Source organism: Trachinotus anak, unplaced genomic scaffold, assembly GCF_046630095.1.
Source record: "Trachinotus anak isolate AG129_WGS33_773 ecotype Australia unplaced genomic scaffold, CSIRO_AGI_Tana_v1 ptg000012l, whole genome shotgun sequence".
Taxonomy (NCBI): Eukaryota; Metazoa; Chordata; class Actinopteri; order Carangiformes; family Carangidae; genus Trachinotus; species Trachinotus anak.
Genome location: NW_027273863.1, coordinates 21040663 through 21067842, shown reverse-complemented (window position 1 = coordinate 21067842; position 27180 = coordinate 21040663). Strand labels below are relative to the sequence as shown.

At 40.2% G+C, this 27180-nt stretch overlaps 4 protein-coding genes across 5 annotated transcripts; 3 read left to right on the top strand and 1 right to left on the bottom strand.

The window, feature by feature from the left end:
- The first annotated feature begins 108 nt into the window (after positions 1–108).
- Positions 109–3652, top strand: eif3f (eukaryotic translation initiation factor 3, subunit F). Its single transcript, XM_071491365.1, has 8 exons — positions 109–265; positions 675–745; positions 1922–2001; positions 2092–2229; positions 2323–2414; positions 2648–2784; positions 3027–3140; positions 3487–3652. Exons 1-8 carry the CDS (start codon positions 154–156, stop codon positions 3562–3564), a joined length of 822 nt encoding a protein of 273 aa, XP_071347466.1. The 5' UTR covers positions 109–153; the 3' UTR covers positions 3565–3652.
- A 646-nt stretch (positions 3653–4298) lies between these two features.
- Positions 4299–5187, bottom strand: LOC139629034 (MICOS complex subunit MIC26-like). The gene has a single exon (XM_071491366.1). It carries the CDS (start codon positions 5150–5152, stop codon positions 4562–4564), a length of 591 nt encoding a protein of 196 aa, XP_071347467.1. The 5' UTR covers positions 5153–5187; the 3' UTR covers positions 4299–4561.
- Positions 5188–5915: 728 nt separating this feature from the next.
- On the top strand, positions 5916–8919 carry dnaaf6 (dynein axonemal assembly factor 6). The gene is made up of 6 exons (XM_071491593.1): positions 5916–6205; positions 6840–6906; positions 7032–7137; positions 7613–7709; positions 8232–8317; positions 8560–8919. Exons 1-6 carry the CDS (start codon positions 6098–6100, stop codon positions 8687–8689), a joined length of 594 nt encoding a protein of 197 aa, XP_071347694.1. The 5' UTR covers positions 5916–6097; the 3' UTR covers positions 8690–8919.
- Positions 8920–9530: 611 nt separating this feature from the next.
- On the top strand, positions 9531–25239 carry pip4p1a (phosphatidylinositol-4,5-bisphosphate 4-phosphatase 1a). 2 transcript variants are annotated; one of them, XM_071491591.1, is made up of 7 exons: positions 9531–9801; positions 10796–10989; positions 13067–13173; positions 14975–15080; positions 17914–17966; positions 19452–19542; positions 21039–22363. In XM_071491591.1, exons 1-7 carry the CDS (start codon positions 9684–9686, stop codon positions 21198–21200), a joined length of 831 nt encoding a protein of 276 aa, XP_071347692.1. In that variant the 5' UTR covers positions 9531–9683; the 3' UTR covers positions 21201–22363. The 2 variants fall into 2 exon arrangements, with proteins under 2 accessions (XP_071347692.1, XP_071347693.1); XM_071491592.1 differs by lacking the exon at positions 21039–22363 and adding an exon at positions 22370–25239 and having other exon boundaries at positions 9535–9801.
- The last annotated feature ends 1941 nt before the right edge of the window (positions 25240–27180 follow it).

Here is a 27180-nt window from a genome sequence, read left to right as displayed (position 1 = left end):
TAAAAAAAAAACTCTTCTGATGCATTAGTGATCAGTGATTTGTTTATAATTAGGCTTCAGTTCAACATATTTAGTCGCCGCTGTTCGCCCTCCGGCCTCCAGGTGGTGGTATACTTCTCCCCCGGGGCCGATGACCGATCCTCCTTTTCCAACATGTCGGTGTTCGGGCCAGTGGTGAAAATTCACCCCGTCGTTCTCGCTTCTATCAGCGACTCCTACGAGCGGAGAAATGAAGGAGCAAGCCGTGTGATCGGAACCCTGTTGGGTTAGTAGAAAGTCGACATATTTGTCTTCCGTCGGATTGACCGCCGTCGGTTAGGACAGGTGATGGGTAGCTAGCTAATTTTAGCTTGTCTGCTAACGCATGCTGGCTTTAGCGTTAGCTGCCGTTAGCCTTCCAAACAGCTTACAGCATCAGTTGTAACAGCTGGCTGGCTCTTGAAACGATCGTACAGATGAAAACCTTGACTGTCTTAATTAAGTTTTCCAGGTTATCTGGCCTCTTGATAGAATTTCTTTACTTTTAAGACATGTTGCAAGCAGTATTGAGTATTGTTATTAGCGTCGATGTTAGCTAGTTCCGATGGTTCGTCATGATTTTAGTGTAGTGTGTAGCTAGGTAGCTAACAATGCTAAGGCGGCTAAATAATAATTATAACATTTGTCCTTTTCAGGTACTATTGACAAGCACTCTATTGAGGTGACCAACTGCTTCTCTGTCCCCCACAACGAGTCTGAAGATGAGGTGCGTTATTGAGCTTATTTATTCACATGATGTTGACGTTTTCTTGGTCAATGAATGAACATTTGTTTTCGTCCTGCTTGACATCCTCATCAATTCAGTGGATGGTTGTAATGCGACAGCAGCCAACTCACATCACTCATAAATATTGTATGAACTCAAGAGGTATAGAAGAAATTAAATCATTAAACTTTTTTTTTTTTCAACTACATTTATTGAAGTACAAACTTCCCCTCTTCTTACTCTGGGTATTCATAATGATTGTCCTGGGTAATCGTCTGCACATGGTTAATGCAGTAGATACTTAACTTTGTTGTTCTGTTGGTATGGCTTGGCCCACACAAGGTAAATGCAGATCTGTGCAAAGGTTTTAGGTACTAAATATGAAGTTGGTGTTCATCCGAAGACAATCCCATAAATAGTTTTATTCATCAGTTAACTTGGTACAAAGTGCAGTATACAGAAAAAACCTAGAGCAAATCAATGTTTGATGTGACCACCCGTTGCCTTTAAACGAGCACCAGTTCTCCTTAGTATACTTACGCAGTGTTTTGAAGGTACTTGGCAGGTTGTTCCAAGCGTCTTAGTCACTGTGCCGTAGTTCTTGCATTGATTAAGCCTGTCTCAGTGTCCTCTGTGTCTTGTGTCTCATGTAATCCGGGACTGACTCTTGGGATCAGGGCTCTGTGGGGGTTATGCAGGACTTCTCGTTTATGATGATATTTCTTTGTGACTCTGGCTGCATGGTTGGTGTCATATTGCTGCAGAATAAATTAAGGACCAATCAGACGCTTCCTTGACGGTGGTGTGTGACGCATTAAAAGCTAAATAGCTAAAGTGCCTAAAACTGCGGCAAAGTACCGTGTTAGTTGCAAGACAGTGACGTTTATAAATGACATCTCAAAATTTCATGGACAATCATGAGTTATCCTGCAAAACATTTTGTGTCACCTCCACAATACCTGTCTAAGTGCCACATATCTCATTCACAACTAAAACATATTCCTGTGGGACATCCTTGTAAGGGAGTGGAGGCAACTGTGTATAAGTGAAGAAGAGAGAGTTTTGGTTAAACTTTGCACAGATGATAAGTGAAGAACCTAAAAATTGCATGTATAAAGAGAAAACATGTTTTATATAGAAGTGGCCATGTGTTAAATGTATCCTCTTTGACAACAGGTGGCTGTGGACATGGAGTTCGCCAAGAACATGTACGAGCTCCACAAGAGGGTTTCACCCACTGAGGTCATCATCGGCTGGTGCGTCAGTAGATCGGATTTTGAATTTCAAAGGTGGAATTAGAAAAAAAATAAAAACTTTTCTCACAACAGTGACATCTTTCCTCACAGGTATGCCACAGGCTTTGACATCACAGAGCACTCAGTGCTCATTCACGAGTACTACAGCCGTGAGGCCTCCAACCCCATTCACCTGACCGTGGACACAGCACTGCAGAGTGGCAAGATGAACATCCGCGCTTACGTGAGGTCGGCAGATCTTCCTGTCACTGCCTCTTTGATTGTGTGATCAACCAAAACTGAGAATGTGTTTGACTGTGCTCGTGTATTTCTCCTACACAGTGCACAGATGGGTGTGCCAGGAAAGACAGTTGGTGTGATGTTCACCCCTCTGACTGTCAAGTATATTTACTATGACACTGAGAGGATAGGCGGTAAGAATATGAAGAATGAATGTTTGAAAACAAATGCTTCCTGTCTAAATAGCTGTGATCTTGAAATTGTGCTGTGTCCAGTTTGACATGTGGGAAAATATTTCCATCAAGTAGATTTTTAGTGTGCATGTCAAGAGAAAAGTAAGCTAATGCTAATGATATTTTAAGTAGCCTATGTTTTTGATGCCTCTTTGCTCACTATAATACCTTAACTGTCCATCTTTGCGTTGCAGTTGACCTTCTGCAGAGGACACGTTTAACTCCCACTCGCACCAAGGGGCTGACCTCTGATCTGTCCCAGGTGGCTGGATCTGCAGCCAGGGTACAGGACATGCTAACCACCGTGCTTGCATACATTGAGGACGTGCTGGTGAGCATTTAAGCTATTGTAATGGTGGTGTGACTCAAACCAGAGATGTAGAGGTCCATAAAGGACCAGGCAAACAGTCCCCAGATATATGCAGTGATAGAACATTGCTCTCTGCTATTTGTTTTCCTGCTCGTGTTCCTGCTATTTAATTTTTTATTAACCAGTCGTCTCCATGGAGATCATTGGTGAAGTACTTAAGCTTAACACTGATGATGGCTATAATGCTGTTCGATTTGTCTCAGTCCGGCAAGGTAACAGCAGATAACAGTGTGGGCCGCTTCCTGATGGACTTGGTCAACAAGGTGCCAACCATCTCAGCTGAGGACTTTGAGAACATGCTCAATTCCAACATCAATGTAAGTTCTTTTCATCAGCTACAAAACGACTGCTGCTGCTGGTTGTTTTTCCTCTTTGGATTTAGTGTATCTCCTTGTACCTTACACTCTTTGTTTACTTGCTGCACTCAGGCTTGTTCTTAACACATTGGGACATTCTCATTGATTACAGGAAATACTTAGACTTTGCTTTATGCTGGTAGTACTCTTCTGGCTCCCTCTCATACTTCTCTACACAACACTTGTATTAAAAGCGTAGGAGTAGTTGTTAGATTTGTAGCAAGAACACTTACTGGCTGTGTAATCCTGGTTTTTTTGTTATATCGTAACACTGTCATGATGTCAACGCTCTGTTTTCTTGTTGCAGGACCTGTTGATGGTGACCTACCTGTCTAACCTGACCCAAGCACAGATTGCTCTAAATGAGAAGCTGGTGCTGCTCTGAGGGGAGTTCTTTGAAGTGATTCATATTTAATTTTTGTACTTTTTTTTTTTTTTTCTTGGCTGAGATGAATAAAGATGTTTAACAGTCATACAGTGTTCATTACCCTTTGGTTCCATGCATTGTTCTTGGTTATTTTGTAATTACAAATAACAGTTTGTTCTTTCCACAAATGGCTAATGGATATTACAGGAAGGATTGTATTGATAATGTAGTCTGGCTTTTTAAATTAATGTTCCTGAATCACATCAGACAACTCACATTTACCATTGTTGATGTCATTATATTTAAAAAAAAAAAAAAAAAAAAAGTTTTTCTTTAGTTTTTTGTTCGAGATGCAGTGGATGATAATTTCCATTATCAATCAATTAGCTAATAGTTTTCTCTACCAATCAATTATTAAAACCTCTTAAAAAATAAAAGGTGTCCATGAAAGTTATCTAGAGCACAAGTTGTCTTATTCAGGTTCAAAGTTTCGCCTCAGCTGACAGTTCAAAGCCAAAAGATATTCAGTTTACTTACTTTACAATAGTGTAAGAGCTGTAAATGCTGTTAAGAGGCTGGAACTGTCAGATGTTTAAGTCATTTTCAAGCAAGAAATTATCAATTAACCAATGATCAGAATAGTTTTTTTTTTTTTAAATCAAAGAATTGTTTCAGATATAGTTCATCATATAAATGTACCCTCTGACACGTCTTTGTTAAGACAGTAACAACTAAAACTCTGTAAAAACAAATGTAAGACAAGTTGATTTTTATTAATTCTCTACATAAATATACATTCAGATCAGAAGCAGAGGTCAATCACTCAAGTTGCAGAACCCTTGTGACAGGCCATGCCCGGCCTGAGGTACATGTGAAGCTTAGTGCAAAAAGTGGGCATGAGAAAGTCACACAGATCACAGCCGGTCTAGGTATCTCATGTCAAACTACAGTATCACCAAAGAGCTGATGTATGATTTTCTTATTGCCGAGTGGTCGCAGAGTCACACCGGGGTCGTCAGGGTTTAGGCTCTGGGCCGGTGGGTTCTGTTTTGCTTCGGGGGTTCAGCATTTTCTCCAGCGCGGCGTAGCTCTGCACGGCGCGGTCATACACGTTGTCCCCGCTTGACTTTGCGATGGCGGCCGCCTGCTCCGGGTAGTACAGCGAGGCGCTCACGGTCATCAGGGCGGTCGGGTAGATGAGCTTCTTAATCCTGGAGCCCCTGCCGAGCAGCAGCCCCAGGACACCGGTGAAGCCGATGACTCCTGCCCGGGGATAGAAGTCCTTTGGAGGGTTCTTCAAGTAGGCGTAGGTGTCATTCCCACGCTGGACCAGACTTTGAACTTTGGGTTTGATTTTGTGGTAAGTTCCCTGGCACCGAGCTGTGTACGGCTCCACCAGGTTCCTGAGGGTGGCGACACTCTGCTCGAGCTGACCGGCCTCGGGCTCCACATACCGAGACTTCTGCGGAGGAGCGGTGTACAGGGACAGGTCGTCCACATTTACCGGGGGGGTCGCCTCTTTTTCTTCGCCACCGGCGGCAGCAAAGACGGTGATTGGCAAAATACTCCAAGCCCCCGGCATTGCACTACCTGTCACCTTCAACATGATCCCTGCGGGCCATGCATTCACTACGGTGTCCGAGGAGAGACATGCCTGTGAGAGGCGATAATCACTTCGCCTTTCATTTTACAGTTGAGAAACGTCTTTATTTTTGCTTGAAAGCACAACGACAAAGTATTTCAAACGGGAAAGGACTTAAGCAATATAAATACATATTAACTATTAGGATAAACCGGCTATTTAGCCATTTAGGTTTTTTTTTATAAGTAAGAATACAGTTTATCTTTTGCAAAATACATTTTCCTTTTATGATACTTTATATTTATTTTGTGCCACACTTAAAGGAGAAATATTGCAGTTTTTGCTCCTCTACCTTTATCTCACGGCCACGACTTTGCAGATTATAAATTAAATACAAAAGGTAACATGCACAGTTAGAGAGCCGGTTGCAACCTCAAAATTCTTCTTCCATGTTAATTCATCAGAGGTAACGATCCACTGGCATCAACACAACACAAGGGTAATAAGTGTGAAGTTTGAGAGATGATGATGTAATTTTACTTACATTTGAGATAGATTTAGGTCTGAGGTCACCCCTGAAAGTTTTACCAAATAAATATTACATATAATCCACAACTTTACAGCTGTCAGTGTTTTTTTTTTTTTTTGTTTGTTTGTTTGTTTTTTTTTTTTTGTGGGTTTTTACATTTTTATTATTATTTTTTTTTTTTTTTGCTTTTTTATTTTTTTTGTTTTGTTTTGTTTTGTTTTTGGGGCCGTGACGTCACTGGTTCCCATGACACCCTGAAGCCTGGTCGTCTCCGAGGAAACGGAAAGCGTCAACAGCAAAGGTCCAAAAGTTTAGTTACCAGTGGCAACACGTGCTCGTTCAGGCTGACGCTTTTTAACATCATTAACATCACAAACCTTTGCAGGTTGGAGGAACTAGTTTTATTTATCTCTCGGGATAAAAGAGCGTTTCTTGTCTCAATGGAGCGTCTTGAAGTATCATCCGCTCAGCACCTACAGGCTCTGTCTGCCTTGTTATCAGCTCAGCAGGATGGTGATGGTGATGATGATGATGAAGAGGAAAGCAAAGTAAGATAATGTGCACTTGGTTGTGAACTGATCTCAAGTCAGTCTGATTGTTCTTTTATTTTACTCAGTAATATGTTCAGTGGTGTAGAAAACTTGCAAATCAAAAGTTAAAGGAGTCCACTGGTTGGGCAGAGTAGCCCATTTGAGAGTGTTATATCGTTATATTATTAGATTATTATTACTGGAGCATTAACATATGAGCAGCATTTTAATTTCATTTGTTAATTCGAAGCTAATTTTAGTTACTTTATACACCACTTTAATCTATGGCTCTGTATCATATTGTATAAGATGACCATATGTAAAATGTAAAATCTGAATGTGCAAACTAACTAGTAACAATAGTTTTCAGATACATGTAGAGGAGTCAAAACTACAACATTTGCTTCTAAAATCTGGTACTGAGTAAATGCACCTAGTTCCACCACTAGATATGTTAATGTTCATTATGTTCATGTGTCTCAAACAGATGTAAAGAGCACAAGTATTGCTTCGTTTAGCTTTTTTACTGTGTACTGATACCTGCCTAATAATGACTGCAAACTGAATGATTGGATGCCGTTAATGTTTATTTGAATTAATTAAGGCATAAACACTTTATTAGGTTATAATAACATCAGTCTCATCCCAGCAGAATGTGACAGCCTACGCACAGCTGGGCCCTGGACACATTGGTCCCCCACCCAAAAAAGATAAGGAAGGTAATGCATTGCATTTCTAGCAGATAACAACAAAAAGAAAAACTCCTAAATCATTACAGTAACACAGAGACTTGGTACAAACTGAATGCATGTGTGTGTGTCTGTGTGTACTGGTGTTCATCCAGAGTCAACTGCCTATGTGAAGAAGAACAGTAAAGATATCTGGAACGAGGAGGAGGTGGCTGAGGGCTCCCAGTATGATGATCTGGCTGACCCGCGACCACAGCCCGAGTAAGACTACAGGATACATACAACCACACATCAAAGGGTTACTGGTGTACAAAGGGTCAAACACTGGGAAACACAGATGCCAGTGGTTTTTTTTTTCATTCATTTTCTTGTTGGAATTGCACCTTCCACTGAGGCCAGAGGAGCACTCCTCCTCACTTTTTGAGTTTATTTAAGCCTTGAAACCAAAAAGCCACACTGTCCCATGTATCTCTTTATAAGACTTTGTTCCACTGAGGCCGGGTATTTAATTATTATAAATACTTTCAATTTTTACTGCTCTGCAATAAACTACTTGTAACATTTCCCACACTGCAATGACCTCATTTGACATCCTCGTCTGCCTGCTTGTTTCTCTTTTTCATTGCTCCCTTCTGATTCTGTTCAATGTGAAGTGATTCTGATGAGATGAATGCTGCACTGATTGTGTGTTTTTGTGGTCGCCTGCATAAGTGTGTGTATAACCTCTGGTGTTTAGGTATGAAATTATCCTGAAGCAGAGTGTGGGCACAGAGGATCTGTTCTTGGGCTTGAGTGGAAAGGACCCATCCTCCATGTGCTGTGAAGCCATGCTGGTACTCAAACTAAATGACCTCCTCTGGATTTCTGCATGCCACAAAATACACTGGTGCGATGATGAAAAATGGAAAGAACAAAGATGTGATCAGGAACGAACAACCAGGAATGATAACATAATTCCAAATATGGGAAGGATTCAGTGAATTAATTTTAAGACTTAGACTCTTTCAGCCTCAACTATGAAAACAGTATAAAAATGTTAGGGACACAAAATCCAACTTGTGCAGCATCAATGAGGAAAAGAGAGAGAGAGTATAGACTTAAATGAAGCGTAATGTTAAAAAATATTAGTTTATTACTATGCAATGATAGGATTTGAGGAAAAAATTAACACTTTTTCATCCTAATCAAGGTTCTTCATACTTCTTATCAGTGTTAAAATTGAATAGTAGTTTTAAAAAATTGCAAGGATAGCAAAATACCAGTGGAAATATCCAATTATCTTATCATAAAAGTGACACAAAATGTTTTCTGTACACTGTAAAATATTAAAGATGATGACTTTTTCCTACTCTTAGGTGAAAATCAAACTGCCAGACGCTAAAGCAACAGATGTGGTCCTGGATGTAAAAGAGAAGTTCCTTGATCTACGAACGCCAAAATAGTAAGAGATGCTTTGAAAATCTTCTCTTTAATTTTTAATCCCCTCAAGATGGAGCAGCGGCGGCTCAGACCAAAAGCTCCTATTTCCAGACATTTCCTTTTAATCGGAGGTTAACATCATGATGTGAGCTTTGATTGCTGTTTCACACGGCTCTTAACATCTTCCTCTCTCAGTTACTACAGACACACGCACTCCCTTGTTCTCTCTCCATCTATTTAACCTGTCTTTTCCCCTCTTTGCAGTAAACTGGGTCTCCACCTCCCACATCCCATCCACAGCCAAGAGGGCAAGGCTAAATTTTTCACCGATAGAGAGGAACTGGAGGTGACTCTCCTACTGAAACGCTCCACGGATTTTATCAAAATCCAATAAAAAAGAATATACCAGTCCACAAGTGTTCAGAGGAAACAGAGAAGATGTGACACCCAACACCAGAGGAGATTTTACACTGCCTTCTTTATGGGTTAAGGAAAATGAAATGATCTGTTTGTGTATTTTCTGAAATTCACATTATGTGAATGTTGAGTTCATCCTGTTATTACATGTGTCACCACTGATTCTGTGAGTATTAGATATGGTTTTCTAATAAACATTTGTCTGATTATGTGCCTCATTACCAGATAACTAGAGATGTACAGGTGTAGACAGTAAATCCAGATTACCCTTTGCTGATACTACACGTAATGGAAATCATGGCACGACTGAGCTGCATTGGGGCAATGGTGCAAAAACGAGCTGCTGGGAACCAATTACTTACAGAGGCAGATTTCTACAACATTACAATGATCCAATGCACATCTCAAAGTCCACCATAAACTAGGCTGCTTAAAGAAATACAAGCTGAAGCCCACTGACCTGAACATCATTGAAAATCAGTGGGTAGAGCTTTAATATTTGTTATCCTGCCAAAATTAGCTTATTTCTTAAATAACAATGACCATTTGAAGAAAGGCTCGTTTTTAGAGGGCTGTATTTACTTCTTTTCACTTCAAGAAATCAGCAAAATAAGTTATTAATTAAATACTATTAAAAAATTAGTAAATACCTTTCTCCACCTCTGGATAAAGATAAAACAAGTAGCCTGTCTCTACCTTACATAAACACAGTGGTCACTGTTAGCAAATCATTCAAACGTAATTCTCATGTAATTTGCATCTACACCTGTGAAGGGGGATCTGAGGAGCATCCCCCCGGTGTGCGGTGGCTGCCACACCCCCGAGCACCGTTACCGCAGCAGCAGCGGCAGCGGCGGTGGTGGTGGGGTGATCATGTGACTCCTGCATTTCCGACACAACAATACAACACCGTGTCGGTCTGCACTTACGCTCCCACTGTCTCCCTCCCCTCCTCACGCCTCTCTCTCGGTATGGCGGACGGCGAGAGGTCCCCGTTACTATCAGATCTGGGAGATGGTGCCCTTGGCAGCGGTAACGGCGGGGTGTCTCCCGGCGCAGCGCCCTACGGTGTGCCCAACAAACCACAGAGTGAGTATCCGTGGTGCGCTCTGCTCCGCCCGACTCCAGCCTGAGTTAGCCTAGCCGACATTAGCCCCCACTGACTGGGCATTCCGCTTAGCCTGCAAGCTCAGCTGTGACAGCGACAAAGAACCGGCCTGGTGTGTCTGCGTATGTGCGGGATATGATGTTAGCTTCCAGAGTATTTCTTTATGAGCAGCCTCCGAGGAGTAAAATATGCTGTTTTGCAATAATAATGTAGCACAGGCTGAAGGGAATCACTAGCTAGCTAACCTAGCAACCGGTTTATTAGCATGACAGCTAGCTCTGTATAGCACCGGCAAAGCTTCTGGTTTGCAGCGCAATAATATTATCAATATAATCATTTTATAATTTGATTTTATTTACATTTCCTATCACATATTTTTGCATGTATGTAAACAGCTGAGTGGTGCCCACTGCACTCACAAGCTAGGTAGATGCACCGCTTAGCTAGCTAGCATCTGAGAAACACCTGATCTGAAGCCATTACGGTGGCTGCTGATGGATGTTGCGAGATACAGCTGCGACCAATGGGAGCTCACATAGGGAGGAACTGTGCCTGAAGACATTAATGGAAAAAGCATGAGATAAGGCCCCTAATTATGTTTTGCTCCAACAAACAGTTAGATATGACTTGTGCAGAGCAGGCAGTACTGTATGTTGCATCAGATTTCTAGATAGATGTCTGTTACATTTAGTTACACTGACTTTCTCTTTTCTCTCAGACAAACACTTAGGCTCTTATTTGTTGAAGCTGACCCTGCTCAGCATTCCTGGAGTTTTTTTCTTCTAAAGCTCCTTTCACTTGAACTCAAGACAAAATCTTATTACCTTGTTAATCGTAACATAGCAGGTTACTTGTCATGGGAATTGAGGCAACTCTTGTTGCTGGCTTTCCTCAACAATCCTTCATTTGTCACAGCTCTTACTGCCATTGTATTCATCATTCTTTCCCTTCCTTCTCTCCTACCACCCTCTTCAGGTTTCCCTCCATTCCCCAGCCCAACTCAGCCCTCGGTGCTCCTAGGGGAGGATCCTCCTCCTTACTCCCCGCTCACCTCCCCAGAGAGTGGCAGCGCCCCTGTTATCAGCTGCAGGGTGTGTCAGAGCCTGATCTCTGTGGAGGGCAAGATCCACCAACATGTGGTGAAGTGCGGGGTCTGCAATGAAGCTACGGTACGTTTCTAGAGGAATGTACACCCATTTGTAACACACACACACACACACACACACAGTTTGTTTATATGCCACACTCTTTAAAGCAGTATCTTCTGTTAAAGGGTTGCTCCATTCAGATGACACAAATATTTTCTCACAGACCTGTAGTGGTGTTCATCCTTATGCGGGGAATTTACTGCCTGTGTTGCGTGTGCATGGCGGCTGCCATTGCTGAGCTGCTACAGAGAAGCATGCTGGGTGTTCACAGAGGCCGTGTACCTGCTGCATCACTGCTCCTCCCAGTTCCATCTTTCTACATAAAGTTCGCAGGATATGGAATGTTGGATTTCTTTTCATTATAAATTAACTTCTGACTTCTTTCTGATGTCACTAAAATACCACTGTCTCCACATGCAGCTACTAAAATGGCTAAAAAAATATTTATAGTATTAACGTTTTTCCTTGTCTGTGACATATTCAGATTCAGCCTACACCTAGAGTTTTGTGTAATGTTTCTGGTATGATGTCAATATGACGATCAACAGCTCTTCCCTCTGTCTGTTTTTGCTGGGAGACGCCCACATCATGCATGGCAAAGTAGGTGAAGCACCTAATCTCTAGATCACATAACACGGCTGCAAGGCGTGCGATGCAGGCATTGTGCCCGCTCTGACCCGTTAACATGAGCGCCAAAATGAAAAACCAAAACATTTCGCAGCCGTTACACACAGGCCACACAGCCAGTGTGTTGCTGGGGAGTGTTGGTTTCATTTGCCCAGGTTTTGCATCACTGAGATTTTTACCTGTATCTTGTTACAAATTACGTAATGTATAACACTCAAAGCAAAGGAAAATTACATTTTAAAAATTCAACAGATTCTCTTTCCAGAGTCGGTGTCCTCATTAGTTTGGATAATCCACAGAGCTCACAGTGAGGTCACTAATGGTCCCTTTAATCCCTGTCAGAATATTCTTTGATAGAAAGTTGGTCCAATTAAACTGTTTATTATATGTAGTTTGGGTGAACCATCCTTTTTAAATACACTGTGTATGAAGTTTAATTATCATGAAAACTTATGTGAATTTAATCATAGAGACTGGCAGTCTATCAGTTTCCACCACGTTGGAAATTAATTCTCATCATTATCTCGCTCCTTACAGGGGAGATATAACTTTGCATGTGGAATTGATAATGAAGCAGAAAACACACAGGTCCCAATCTAATCTGGTTAGTAAGAGTTTAATGATGCTGTGGAAAGAACCATCAGCAGGACAGACAGCAGGCGGACAGCAGGATGTTATCTTAAGCCCAGTCAAAGGTGTGTGATTCATATAATAGTAAAACACAGATTCAAATTTCCATTCTTTCAACAAACTCAAACAGTTGCCTTCAAAACTGACTTTGGCCTGCAGTATCATGTGACCTAGTGAGCGGATCCAGGTGCTCAAGTCCAGCAATGGCAACATCCGTTGTGCTTACTTCATGCTAATTTATAAAGAATATAAATGCATAATTAGACATAAGACACATGAATTTTCAATACAGTTACAGCAACAGTCTTTAAATATGCAAGTCTCTGGAACGGCCCCTTATCAAATGCAAGTTTGTGGCCTAAATATTTTTGAAGCCTTTGTCTGTATTTCCATCTGCATTATTCATATTTAGATCCCTCAGCGGTATTAATATTAATATTAAGTGCTAGACAGACCTGTTGCTTTGCAGATGGCCTCAAGATGCCCCTTTTCCTCACAATACACATCTCTGTGGTTACACAGAGCAAGTGCTTCATGCGTGTTTTAGTTCAAATCTTACCTTGCCTATTAATTACTCCAGAGCTGTATAATTATGTCCTTTATGCCATTCGTAGAGCAAAAAGCAGCACCTTAAGTATTATTGTACTGTAACGCTTTCCCCCGGCTCTTTACCTACAACTACAGCAGAGCCACTTCCAATATCTCTCAGAATACCTCTGTTCCTCCCGTAGTATTGGTTAATTCTCGTCCATCAAGAATAATTGGGTTGTTATCTGCTCCTATTCTAATTCATGTTGCTACTGTCTTCTTCCCTCCTGTGTGCCTCTGTCTCCCTCTGCAGCCCATTAAGAATGCCCCAGCAGGGAAGAAGTACGTTCGCTGCCCCTGCAACTGTCTGCTCATCTGCAAAGTCACTTCCCAGAGGATCGCCTGTCCCCGGCCATACTGGTAAGAAATGATTCCTGTATCTGTGTGTGTGTGTTTGTGTGCACGCCACTGTGAGACTGCAAGAACACTGTGTATCTGTGTGAGAGAGAAGTGAAGCAGAGGAAACAAGGTGCAGTGGGAGCAGCAGTTCCTCAATTAAGGCTGTGCTCCCAGCGCAGTTTACATGCAGTGTTCAGCGAGCCGGATGAGGATTTAACAGCCTCGTTAGAACAGCCACATCATGGGTTTCACTTCTGCATGTCCTCAATATTATGAGAGGTGTGTCTGTACGGGTGATATACAGTATGTATTGTGTGTGTGTGTGTGTGTGTGTGTGTGTGTTTTTTTTGGCCATATTTTAGTCAAATTGGGGATTATGTAAAGATTTAATTTACAAAATAACAAAATTCATTTTCCATGTATCTGCTTTAATTATACACGAAACTCCTGCAGAGTAGCTACCTATGCACACTTTGCAAATTCATTCACATTATACAGTAATATCTGAGGGCAGAATCAGCACAGAAGCCTCTTTACAACAAGAACAGTTGAAAGTAGACTGGAAAAGTTACACTAAATGTCTCTTGTGTGGCAGTTTTTTTATTTTTCACAGTATGAAGGAAACATTACAGGGTTGCCAATGTTTCAAATACAAATTGGGAGGGAAGAAGTTTCTCTTGTCTTCTGTCAGGAAACTTATCAAATTAAAAAACCACACAACACTTTCCACAGGTCAAAGAGGTGCCAATGTGTTGGGACTTTTATCATCAAAAACACAAGGCTGATGTCAATGAAAATGCCCCGATTTGGCAGCTCATCTGAACATCATGCTGCTGCAGCCTCGTGTAATTGCTCAGAAAGATAAGATGCCTTGTTTATGCCCAAGGCATAAAATATGCAGGAGCAACATTTTTAGCCATCCATTTTCTTTCTTTTCGTATTTTATTTATTTATTTATTTATTTTAAATTTCCCTACTGCTATCTAAATATATATGATATTAAACTGTACATCACAAAATCTCTTGTTATAAATATCTAAAATTCATAATTGATCTGTCAGCTTCAGAAGAGGATCATCAGGTTGGGCTCGAGGCTAATCAGGATTTGAATGTTAATTGAAGGCAAAATAATTTAATTAATGTGTTGATGTCTTTAACAATAATATTACATCATTTACCCTTTAACCAGCAGTTTGCTTTGATATTATTGCACATCTTGTGCCTCACAAACAAAATAAGGAATCTTATTCTTGAAAGTAAAGTGAAGTTTGGATCAGCAATTTTCTTAAAGTTGGAGGAGAAATTGTTTGGCATAACTTTTAGTCTCATATTTGAGTAGTGGGATTCAGCATGTTTCTGATGTAACTATTCACATTCCTGGTTATTACAGCTGACCACAGGTTGCCCGTTTAGTTAGAGTGGTCCCAAAAGGCTGTAAATATTCCTCAGGGAAGAAACTTTTCCTGCATGAAATTGCTCTGGAGAGTTTACCTCCAGTGTCACTGTTTTGCATTCAAACCAGACATGCTGACTGAACCAGACACCTCTCAGTGCTGCTGTCTGATCAGTGATCCTGAGCTGCCGGCGTTGTCTCAGGAGGTTGGTTGTAGAAAAAAGCAGTGTTAGAGGTAATGAGAGGACTGGCTGCTGATGGATCCTAAAAAAAAAAAAAAAAGTGAAATCAGTCATCAGCCTTTCTAAACCAGCATAATGAGGCCACTACTCACAACATCAGGCAGTGAACGTTAGCTTAAAAGCTGAATAATATCTTGGACCATTTGTGGTGTGGATGCTGATGCTTTGTGGGTCTGTCTCTTCACAGCAAGAGGATAATTAATCTGGGTCCAGTTCATCCTGGTCCGGCCAGTCCTGACCCCCAGCCAGCCGGGGCCCGCGTCTCCTGTGGACACTGCAGCAACACCTTCCTGGTACCACACTCTCTCTGCTTAACCAGATGAAACTTTTTATTCATTCTTTCTCACATTGAAGACATAACCACAGGATTTGAAATCTTGTTACATTAGTTTCGAAATTAAAGAAATAGTTTGACATTTTAGGGAATTTGTGTATTAACTCTTTTGCCAAGAGTTAAATGAGAAAATCAATTACACAGATTGCACAGATATGAGAGTGGTATTGATCCTCTCATTTAACTCTTGGCATAAAATGCTAATTTCTCAAAATGTTGAACTGTTGCTTTAGGACTAAACAAAAATCCCCTCAAGGTGAAAGTGAAAACAAATGTAATTATTTGAGCAAGGGAGTTCGTTCTTGACCTCAAAGTACAGAGCATGTAACAAAATAGTCTGAGCTCAGAGGTCCAAGCTTCTGGAGCCTGCAGTCACATGTCAGTCTTTATTCAGTAAATGGAGCTGGTCAAGGCATCATCACATGACCAAGCTTCACACATAAATGATACCTGTGCCAGCTCAAGCTCCAAAATCTAGTAAATGGACCTTGATTTTGAGTTGTTTTTTTTTTTTTTTTACAAAATCAAATGAATTTTCTCTTTATGTACTTTGTATCTTCAGTTAATGTCACTGGATTCTTGTCATAGGTTAAGATATATTGCTCAAACACACACAAAAAAACAAATTACTGTAATTAAAAAGAAATAATTTGACTCACACATTATCAACTGCAGCAACTCTAGCATTGGTTTTATTCAAAAAGACATTAATTGATGACCCTTATCAACCTCTATGGCAATCAGAATTGCAACATCAGTTTATCACAACTGTTTATTTAGTCTCTGGCACAAGTCCCCACCTCTCCTGTCTCTTTGAATGACATAAACCTGAAAAAGACACAGCCAATAAAATCACACTACAGAGAGACTACAAGATCCAGTAAAACAGAATTTTTGCATTACCATGCAAACTAGCTGAATAATAAAACTGCTCTGGCGTTATTTTGGCTTTTATCATCTGTAGCTGAAATATCTTGTGACAGTTTCATTAGGCCTGCAAGGTTTTTGTCATGAAATGTACTGTTGCACAGCCAGAGAACTGAATTATTGAAAAGCCAAAATATTCTTGCACCAGGCCAAGTAAATGTTGAGTTACTGGTGTAGATCAATAACCCTATCAACTCCCTGCTGATATATTCTGGCCATTTTTTGCGAGAAAGGGGAAGTAAAATTTTAGCTTACTGCTCTGTAACAATGTGTGGGACAGGTGAAGATGGTTTAGATATATGGCGGAAGGAGGGAGGTTGATGCAGCCAGAGAAAGAGAAGAATAGAGCTGTGTAAAGAGCGGAGATGGATGGTGCAGGGCGTTTAGCATTCAGCTGGACCTTTCCTACCTGTTTAAAGACAGGGTGGCTGAATGAAAATACAAATGTGTGCCCTGGGTGGCGTTGCAGTGATCCTTTAGTCGTAGATCTAGTGATAATACTCTCTGTGCCTCCCATACAGAGTGCTTTCTATCAGAACAAGAAGAACACACACCATGCACAGTGTCTCCTGCTCTGCAGGCTTTACAAATGTATCCCAACCCAACATTAAGGCGGAAACAAATGTCTACACCCTGAGAGAAGGCGATTTTTCATTTCTCATTTTTATGTTGCACCTGTTGGCAAGAACTGGGATGGTCGTATTAAATTTCTTGAAATGTGTCATCAGTCCATTGAACTGCAGGCGTATTTGAATAAGGCCGTCTGTAAGGGAGTTTATCCTAAAATTGTGTATTGCTGTGTATTGCCGTAGTCAAAGTCATAACCGCATCAGTGCAGGTTGAAAATTACTATTTTATTGATTGATAAGAAAATATATCAACAATCTGATGATCAATTAATCATTTCAGTTATTTATCAAGCAAAAATGCCAAATATTTGCTGGTAACATTGTATTTTGGATCATTGGTCAGACAATGGGGCTCAGGAGGTGGAGCAGGTCGTCCACTGATCAGTAGGTTGGTGGTTCGATTCCCAGCTCCTCCAGCCTGCATGTCAAAGTGTCTTTGGGCAAAATACCAAACTGAAACTGAAATTGCCCCTGATGGCTGTTCCATCAGTGTTTGAGTATGTGCATAGATGTGAACGTGGCATGTGTTGTAAAGCCGTCACGAAGACAACACTACACTTAAAGAGCTATATAAGTGCAGTCAAATACATCACCTTGCACTCAGAGAAAGTGTGAAAGGAATTTCCTACTTTTTGGACATTTTCTAATCTCTACAGATAATTATTTCAATTGGCATGAATACCAAGTGAACAGCACTGCCAATATTATAATCTTGAGTTTGTTGTTTTATTGCAATATGCAGGTGTCTCTGCATCCAGCCAGTTGGATGGCAAACAACTCATCATACCCTTCACACCCCCCCATAACTCACTCCAGCTCCTCCAGTCAGGTCACCAATATAAAAACATTCTGGCCAGGACAAACACATTGAAAAAAATCATTCATTCCAGCTGCCATTAACACATTATAAGCAAGCAGTGAAGGACTTCACACTCTGACACCCGCACATATTTCCTCTTTTCAATTTCCTGCAGAGCTCTACTTGCCTTCTATATCTTCCCTGATTCATTTAAACGCTGCTTTCATTGTGAGTGATGTCAAGGATACATTTACATTGCCTTTTGATAGACAATAATGTTTTTCTATTTCTGGATCCATGAGTGAGGTGTAAGCACCAGCAAAAACATTGGTATTGAGAATTACAGTGGATATGAAACTGCCATCACTATAACTGATATCAGAAGACAAACATGTCTTTTGGTTTTTGGCTGAAGCTCTTTCTCTTTGTGATTTCAGTGGACAGAGTTCACAGACCGGACGCTGGCCAGGTGCCCACACTGCAGGAAAGTGTAAGTAGTAATGAGCAATTCATCCATTACACCACCTCATTCTCATTGTACGTTTATGGTTTTGATTTATGTCTTTAGCTGAAGCTTTTGTTCAGAAACAATGAGCAGGTAGTGGCTTTAGGGCTTTTGTTCAGACACAGTGAGCAGGTTGTGGCTTCGGGGCTTTCTCAAGGACGGGACACCAACTGTGTTTTTCTGTGAATCAAAACTGTGGTATCCTGTTAATCTGACTCGTCTCTAACCTCAACTGCTACACCACATTTTTCCCACTAACCTCATTGTGTTTACACGTGTTTCATAACATCATGAGGTCTATGATCTGTGGGACTTGTTTTTGTGCCTTAGGATTGGCCACTAACCACATTCCTATATCACTAGCTCCATAAGCTTCTTAACATGGTGAGCAAAGTTTATGGGACTTTATGAAGGGCAATTAGCAGGCAGAACGAGATCTGATGCAGAATCTATTCTTGAAAAGCCAATATTTATTGCTATTATTTAAGTATGGCCTATCCGTAATATTAAGCTTTGATATTGTAGGTTTATTGGTTATTTCTGCTGATGCTTTGATTATGACTTCATGCAGAATAGTGGAAACTGGAAAAACTGGAATAAAACTTCCTCAATCTATCAGGCAAAGCAACAAATTGCTCTGTCTTTTTTCTCAGTATTTTGCTTCACAAGTTACACAGGTTTGTCTTAGCAGTCTTTATGAACTGTCACATCCTTTATGTTTCATTTCAGCCCTGCACTTAGAGAAAGAGTTTACCTGCTTTGGCTGCACTAATAAAGAGTTATACATTCCCAAAACATACAAAGTAGAATTATTGATCCGGGACAAATTTTTGTGCCTAAAAATATTGTAAATTCTCTGTGCCCCCCCCCCCCCCCCCCCCCCCGTCTCTATAGACAATATGTCTTTGACTTGTAGTCCACTGTACCTAGGACTACAATTCCCTTGACGTCTAGCACCACGTGTTCTACTGATTGACACGTGTTCTGCATTAAGGCTAATCATGTGATGATACTGCTGCAGTCACTTGTTACCCGTTCATGCCCTGAAGAAGGTCTCGCACTGAAATCTTGCCAATGAAAACATTTTATTAGGGATTTTGATGCTGCTTTCATTGTGCTTAAAAAATGGCGAGTTAATTTTGAACTCCCGTTCTTATTATGTAATAGGACTTTTCCTCAGAACACATGCTGACATGAACCAGTTTGAAAATCCAGGTGTGAAAAATAAAATGAATGATGGCTGAATTCCGTTTAGCTGCGTCAGTTTCACGGTCCAGGTATTGTTAATGCTGGTTCACTGTCACACTGTCATGTTTTACTGGGACACTTAATAATACCTGTGCTTTTCAAATGGCTGCTGGGAAAAAGACACGAGAGTTCAGCAAAACATATCAGTCGTATTGTATTGTGTTTGATTCCATTTCTTTATAAAGTCAATTTCTGATTTTCCCCTTTCTGTCGGACCTGAAGCTCCTCCATTGGTCAGAGGTATCCCCGGAGGCGGAGCTTGTGGTGTTTTCTACTCTGCTTGCTATTTAGCATTTCCACCGCCGGGCTGATAGTGAGTAGATGCAACCAGACACCACACTGACATCCAAGAGACTGAGCCCAGTATTAAAAACAGGTTATCAAGAGCTGAACTGATGTCTCATCTTCTGTCTTATCTTCTCTAAACCTCTCCTCCCTTTTTCTGTGTAATCTGAAAACTGTACCATTGCAGATAAAAGAAAGGTAGTAGGAAGAAGAAATACGATTACAATCTCTCCCTCTGCTGTCAATTGTTTAACATGGAGGATGTGCACCTGGAAGCAGCTTCCCAGGCACTATGTCACAGGCCTCTCTTTGTCAGTGAGTTACAGCACAAACAACCTAGTTTAACTATAAGCAGTGCTCAGGCAGCAACACCAGCTTCAGCACCCACTGAACAGCAGAATAGAGTGACCTTCAGTTTTTCCACTTTGATCTGCACACAAGCCATCAAGGCTCACAATGCATTTTCTGTTTTCTGTTTCAGATGTAGCTCTTGTTTAGGAGTTCATCAGAATAAGAGTGCACCAGTAGAATATTCACAGAATTATACAGGAGATCAGTTTTATAGACAGTTGGGAGTAAATGGGCAAAAGTCTAAAAATAAACATGGACTCATAGAAAGAACTGGATGGTCGGTATATTCTGCCTCATGAACAGCAGAGGGTGCAAGATGAGCACCAAACAGTGTAAATCAGTGAAGACAGATACATAAGAGACATACGTGCCTGCCAGCATGGAGAACAGTAAGCAGTGAGCAGACGATAAATATGCTGTGTTGACAGCGTCGGATAATAGTGGTATGGCAGCAATGAATGTCACAACAGGGCTTAAATAGGCAGTTTTAATTATAAGAATGGTCCAGGAGCAGGTGTTTTGACAGTTTAATCCTTAGAGGTGTACACTGCACCAATAAACTTCAAGTAACAAATTAAACTTCATTTCCAAACTGAATTTAATTATGAATAAGAAAGCAGTGATTTTAAATGACGGTAGTTATGAAATTAGGGTAGTACAATATAATCCAAATTTACAAAATCAATTCAGTTGGACTGAGAAGAATGTGAGTGACTCACATGTTTTCTTTTACTGCCCAGCTCTTAAAATATCCCAGGAACTTTATTTCTTAATGTTTAACAACTTGAATCAAAATGTGTTATTGTAGGCGCATGTTCATCAGACAGATACCTTTACAGGTCACTTAGAATTACAGCAATGAGACAACCTGTTCCACCTTTATTTGAAAAAGGAAATAAATATTAGAAATGGAAAGAATAACCTCTAGAATCAGAAATTAAGAGACAGAATTCACAAGAGGGTGGAGTAAATAGATTGAGTATGAGGCCAACAACTAAATAATTTGGATGGCTTAACCTTTAGAGGAGGCAGAAAACAGAAATGAGACTCAGCCTTGAGGAGAAACACTTGCACAAGGTCAAACTGAGAAACGAAATAATCATTTAATATAGATTGTAGTTCATGGTGTTTGTGTTTTTTTTTTTTTCCTCTTCTTTTCTTTTGCGAGTGAAGATCCATGAATGGACAGCCTCTCAGAGTATCGTTGCTGACCATGTGCATCCCTTTATGGCCACAGTTTACCATCTTCTAATGGCTGCCTCCTGTATGATAATGCACTGTGTCAGAACAGGACGGGGCAGGATGACTGTGCAGCTGACAAAACTGCAGCAATGATGTGATGCAATCATGTTATCATGGAGCAGAGTCTCAAATAAATGTTTCCAATATCTGGTGAAGCTTCAAACCTTATCTGTCCTTATCGTCCTATAGTGTGTCGAAACAGGAGAGAATATTATTTATTGCAGGAATGTTTGATATTCCTGAGAGCAGTACAACAATATGTTTGAAGAAATGCCTGTTAAATCTTTGTTCATTTTTTTTTTGGCTTTTTATACCCATATTAGTTTTGCTCTCATGCTGTGACTTTGAAACCGTTCAAATTCATATTTCCATATTCTCAGAAAATCCCTATGGGTTCTCTCAAAGTCATTTTTGCCATCTTCATTAAATAATTTTCTTCTGAGCAGCTGCACACTTAATACTTGATGGGAAAGCCATTTTCTCTCTTAGCGCTCTCTCTTCATTCTTCAGACGGTGCTGAATGAGCTCCCCCATGAAAAATTGTGCATTTGAAACGTACAATTCAGCGTCATTGCATTAGTGTGGTGCATGTGGATGAGTCGCTCACTATGACGACAGAAACTGAACTGAATGTTTTCTCCTTGTGATGTTCTTGTGAGGTGAATTTGTGTTGGATTTAGAGCTGTAACAGTTAGTCCATTCAATGAAAATGAATCAGCAGCCAATCAAATAATCATTTAAACCAGTTTAATTATTTCAGCTTCTCACTCTGCTGCGTTCACTGTCTTACGTTATACTGAATTAGTATCTTTTGGTTTAGACAGTTGGATGCAGAGACATTTGATGTCATCACCTTGGGCTTTACATACTTTTGGTGTTTTAAAGACCAGAGAAAATAATCAGCATATTAATCAGTAAAATAGAACTAATCGTTAGTTGCACCCAAGGTGGATTAACACTGTTGCAGCACTGTTCAGTAACCATGCTTGTTCAGCTTTACTCTGTGGAAATAACCGGATATCTGGCTGGAATTTGGTGCCGTTTAAAACATCAGAAATGGGTCAGATAATAAATGCAGAAAACTTTCAAACATAATTAAAGCTTTAACTCTCTGGTTGCTTGCATTTAGCCTGGCTAGACTTGAGCGGGATCATTATAATCACGTAACACACTCAGAATGTGCTCGCAATTCCCTTGAAAGGCTTCTTGAGCATCATCTGAATTCCTAAAAACTTCCCCTTTGTGTTGCTGCGTGTCCTCAGGCCGGGACGTGGGTGAAGGCTCAGACCTACCAGGGGATCTACGCCTCGTGGGCCGTGCTGCTGCTCCTGGTTCTCGTCACCCTGGCTCGGGCCTTCTACTGGGCCTGCATGAGGGTCAGCCAGCCCCTCCAGAACTTCACATAGAGCCCCCCCCCCCCCCCCCCCCCCCACCCCCCCCCCCAACTCTGCGGCACCCTTCTTCTCAACCTACCAGGCAGGAGGAAAGATGGCTTCAAAAAAAAAAAAAAAAAGAAAACACACAAAAAAACAGAATATTTATTTCAATTTAACTCCAGAAAGAAAACGTTCTCCTCCTCCTGTTCCTTCCCTTTTAGTCAAATGTGTTTCTAAAACTGGATGGCGGTGGCTGTGACTGCTATATATCTAAAGATAATTATGATGATGCGTATAGCCTAATGTACTGTTAATCTATTCTAATCTCATGGCCAGTGTGGGGTTCATTTTAACATTTTTAACACTGTTTCCTTCCTCTCTTTCCCCCTTTGCTGTTGTTTATGAATTTTGGCTTTAGTCTGTGGCACATCTGTTGCACTCTCTGAACTTCTAAGACGAGGGCTTAAAGTTAAGTCTTAGATGTGAATATCGCCCTTTTTTTTCCTTTTTTTTTTTTTTGGTGAGGGGGCGGACAGTCCCTTTTCAGTCCTAATTTGACATTAGTATTCCAGCATTTAACATTTTTTAAATAGAGAAATAAATTATTTTCTGAAAAGCAGTGATGAAGTCAGATGAAGCTAAAAATAAAAAAAAAAAAAAATAAAAAAAATCGATACCAATAGAAGATGACTGGAGTGACTGGAGGGACATCAGCCTCCTTTTGTGAATCGAAAGATCAAGTAGGTGCTGAAATGTGTCTGAAAATTTGAATTCAGCAGTATGTGAAGGTAGGCTATGATGTGTCTGAACTCGGTGTTTATGCTGAATTATCCCCTGGGACTGACTTTGATCCAAAGCAGCTTGAAAGCCTTAAAAGGAGGTGTGATAGAAGGATTCAAAACACACGCACGCACGCACGCACGCGCGCACATATACATACATGCAGGCACAGCCACATGAATGAATACCGGCACACAACAAAAGGAGGATGCTCTTTTAGAGTTGCAACAGCTCAGAAACCAGTTTGTCAAAGACATCCCATCCTCCCTCTTCAAAGACAGATGGGTGAACACATTTTCTCCATACTGCTGGAAAAAGTGACATGCATGGCACTTAGCGTGAAAGCTGGATAATTTGTTCTGCTCCTGTAAGAGTGTTACCAAATCTACAGCTCCCTTTCTTAAATCCAAACTAACAAGTTTACTTTTTTTAAAAACTTAAGTTATATCTCAATCAAAACTCGTATCACATGTCTTCACTTGACATATCATAAACACCAACGTGTGAAAAAGCTCTTACTCTGAAGTCCAAGAGACAGGTTTACTTTATTACATACTTTTAAATGGTTTGACCCAAGTTCATTTTCTTCCTTAGGCAAAAGCCTGAGCAAATTTTTTTTAGGCCTGTCTGCATATTTTTGCAAGCAGAGGTTGAAAAGGTGAAAACAAAAAAAAAACAAACAGTAAGCTTATGAATACTGTACTTTTGTAAAGCCTCACAGCAATCCTAAAATGTTAGGATGTACATCTGAATGCATCAAAGCTCAAATAAGATCCTGTGTTTGGCAGGAAAAGACAATATTACTCAATTCTGTCAGCATTTTGATTGTTTTTGGGACCATTCATGGTGAAAATATGCCCTTTGTTGTCTTTGAAGATGGAGGCTGATCCTGAGCTTTCTACTCTGTTGGTTACAGATGGAGCTTTCACCTTAAGGCCATTTGAATATTTGTGAAAGAGGAAAGCTCCGCCCTCTCTTCACAAAGCTTGATATCAGTCAGAATAGGTCAGTACCATAAACAAACACACTACATGTTACATTCTCACTCAGTGTAAGTCCCATAATGACTTGTCTGTGCTTCTGAATGTGGTGGCATTTCCTTTGTTATGAATTATTATGTATTTTTGTTTGATTGTAAATATATTTGTTGTTTATGTACATTGGAAAGTGACTAAGCGGATTTTGTTGCACTCCGAGCTTAACACTACTGCTGTGATCGCTGCGGACGTTTTTGTTTATTTTTAAGAGGGTTATTTTTGCAACTCTTCACCTGTTACATATTTAATGATTTGATGAACTACTAACCTAATAAGCCTCTGGACACCCGGTCGTGTCCAAATCTCAACCACAAACACAAGCACATCAACATACACACACCAACAAAACATTACGACTGAATCACATTCCCAAGCAATGGCATTTCTGTCTCTCTCTCTCACACACAAACACACACCCAGCACCTTAAACAGTAGTGAGAAACACTGCATACACCAAGGAAGATGAGATGAAGTTTCCCTGCTCGACTGAAGGTCGCGGACAGTTCATATGGAAGTGTCATATTATTTATTATGCACGCTGCAAAAAAGGGCCTCTTAAACAGTTAAGTCATTTTTTTTAAGTCCTAAAATTGTATTAATTGTGGAAAAATTCTGTTATGGAGTGAGATTATTTCACTTTTTTCAAGAATGGTCCATGGGCATTTGTTTTCCTATAAATCAGAAGAACGATCTGTCAGTTTAAAGTTGTTTAGAGCATTATTTTTTTAGACTGAGTTGGAAACAAGAACTCAGATTATAGGACAGAATTAGGGTGACGTGACTGGTTTAAACAGACCCTTTTTGCAGTGGAGTGATCATGTTTTATCCATGACTGCAAAAGAAATCAATCATGTTATTGCCAATGATCAAGAACCTGGATATTGCTCTTTTCAGAGTTTGTTTACACACAAATAAAGACATGATGATGTACAAAACGGCTGACGTGAGTTCTCATCTGTTTTTTTTCAACATCTGATAAAGCCATGAATGCCAGTACAGGAATTTATTTTGGTATTTTATTATTTCTACACTCACTTTCATTCCAAATGTCAACAAAGGATGTTGTCTACTTAAAAGATGCCATCTGAAAAAAAGGTTGATTTATGAATTTTATAATGTGATGTTTTGAAGCAAACTTGCCTCGCTAGGATCTCCAAGGGCAGTCATCAGTGTTGAATCACAAATATTTTGGGAGTTTGCAATATTCATTGTGTAAACCACGTTTTTTTTTTTCCCCCATACTTGATGTGCTACTCTTGTCCAGTGCCGGTACCAAACTGAGGTTCAATGTGTGTGGCTTATACCCACAGCCATACATGAGCTCAGGTTCAAGTGTTTTGAATTATTGTTAGCTCAAAACTATTAGTTGAAAAGTCAGTGTTTTGGTCAGCTTTGTCAAGTTTGCATTAATACTACTGGTCGAAGTGGCAGATGCTGGACTTTTCAAACATGATCCATTACTTTTAACTTTTTCTTTCAACTGTTCATTACTCTTCCCATTTCAACCAAACATCCATTACTTTTAGCTAACTATTTCAATTATCTATTACTAAGTATTTAAGCTTATGTATTATTATTATTAGCATACTATTTCAACTATTTATTTAGGTTTATCTAGCCTAACAATTTTAACTTTTTATTTTTTACTCTTAGCTATTTCAATGATTTATCCGTTACTAGCTTACCTTTTTAGCTTTTTGCCATTACCTGCTCACTTTCAACCATTTATCCATTACCTCTAGCTAACAGTTGCCAGGTGGTTAAACCCAGTTAGAAAAATGTATCTTAGCTAACCATTTCAACCATTTATTCTTCAGCTATTTCAGCACTTTATCCAATACTCAAAGCTTTTCGGCCATTTATCTGTTACTTTTAGTTAACTGTTTCAACCATTACGCTTAACTAACCATTTCCACTATGTAGCCTACCCATTGCTTACAGCCAAGTTATCATGTATCTATTACTTTTGGATAGCTTAATTGTTATAATTATGATTATATAAGATGAGCGTCACACCAATTTGGTCTCTAGCCCAATCTATTGTGGCTTCGATTCTCTATTCCTCATTTTTACATTGCCTTGGACAAAAGTGTCTACTCTGAATAAAAAATATAAATGTGTTGATATATATTCTTTTTCAAATTAGCTGAGCCACCGCACAATTTTTCCTCATACCTCTCCAACTAACTTTGGGGTCTGTACTACTCCTCGAATACCTCCATCTGTGACGGTATAAAGACATATTCTAGATTTTATAATGTTGGTAAGGGAAACCTATGATTAGAGCTGTCATCCCCTGTCTTAATTGGGATAAATCCTTGTTATTAAATTGAGAGATATCAAACCATTCCTGTTTTTGCTGAACCTGAAAGACTTCAGTTTTAGAACCACTAATTTAAAGCATTGTAGTGTTCTTTAAAAAGAAACCAAATTAGTTTTTATCTTCATTTTTTTTAAGGAGCAGCTCTTCTCACACAACTTGTCCCCTGTCGGCCTCTTGAGTTTCATGCGGATATATTTTTTGCCTGGACACAAAGAGATGGAGGGATTAAGGACACTGAGAAACCTTTCAGAAACCACAGCTCCCTGGAGAGCGGCACAAACCAGGGAGGCTGAGAGACCAGAGAGTGAAGGGGAGAAAGGGGGGAAAAAAAGAAGTGAGGAAGACAAATGGTCGTATAACCTCCTGGTTTTAAGTGAGAGGGCATTAGCCTGCTTTCATTGTGTAACACACACACACTCTCTCTGTCTCAGCCTGTTTCTCACGTGGACACACAATCCTACTCAATGTGCTTTAGGCCCATTTTATTGTCATTTTATTGCCATATTTTTTTCATTCATGATATTATACAGCTTTACCTCCATAGGGACCGTCGCTGT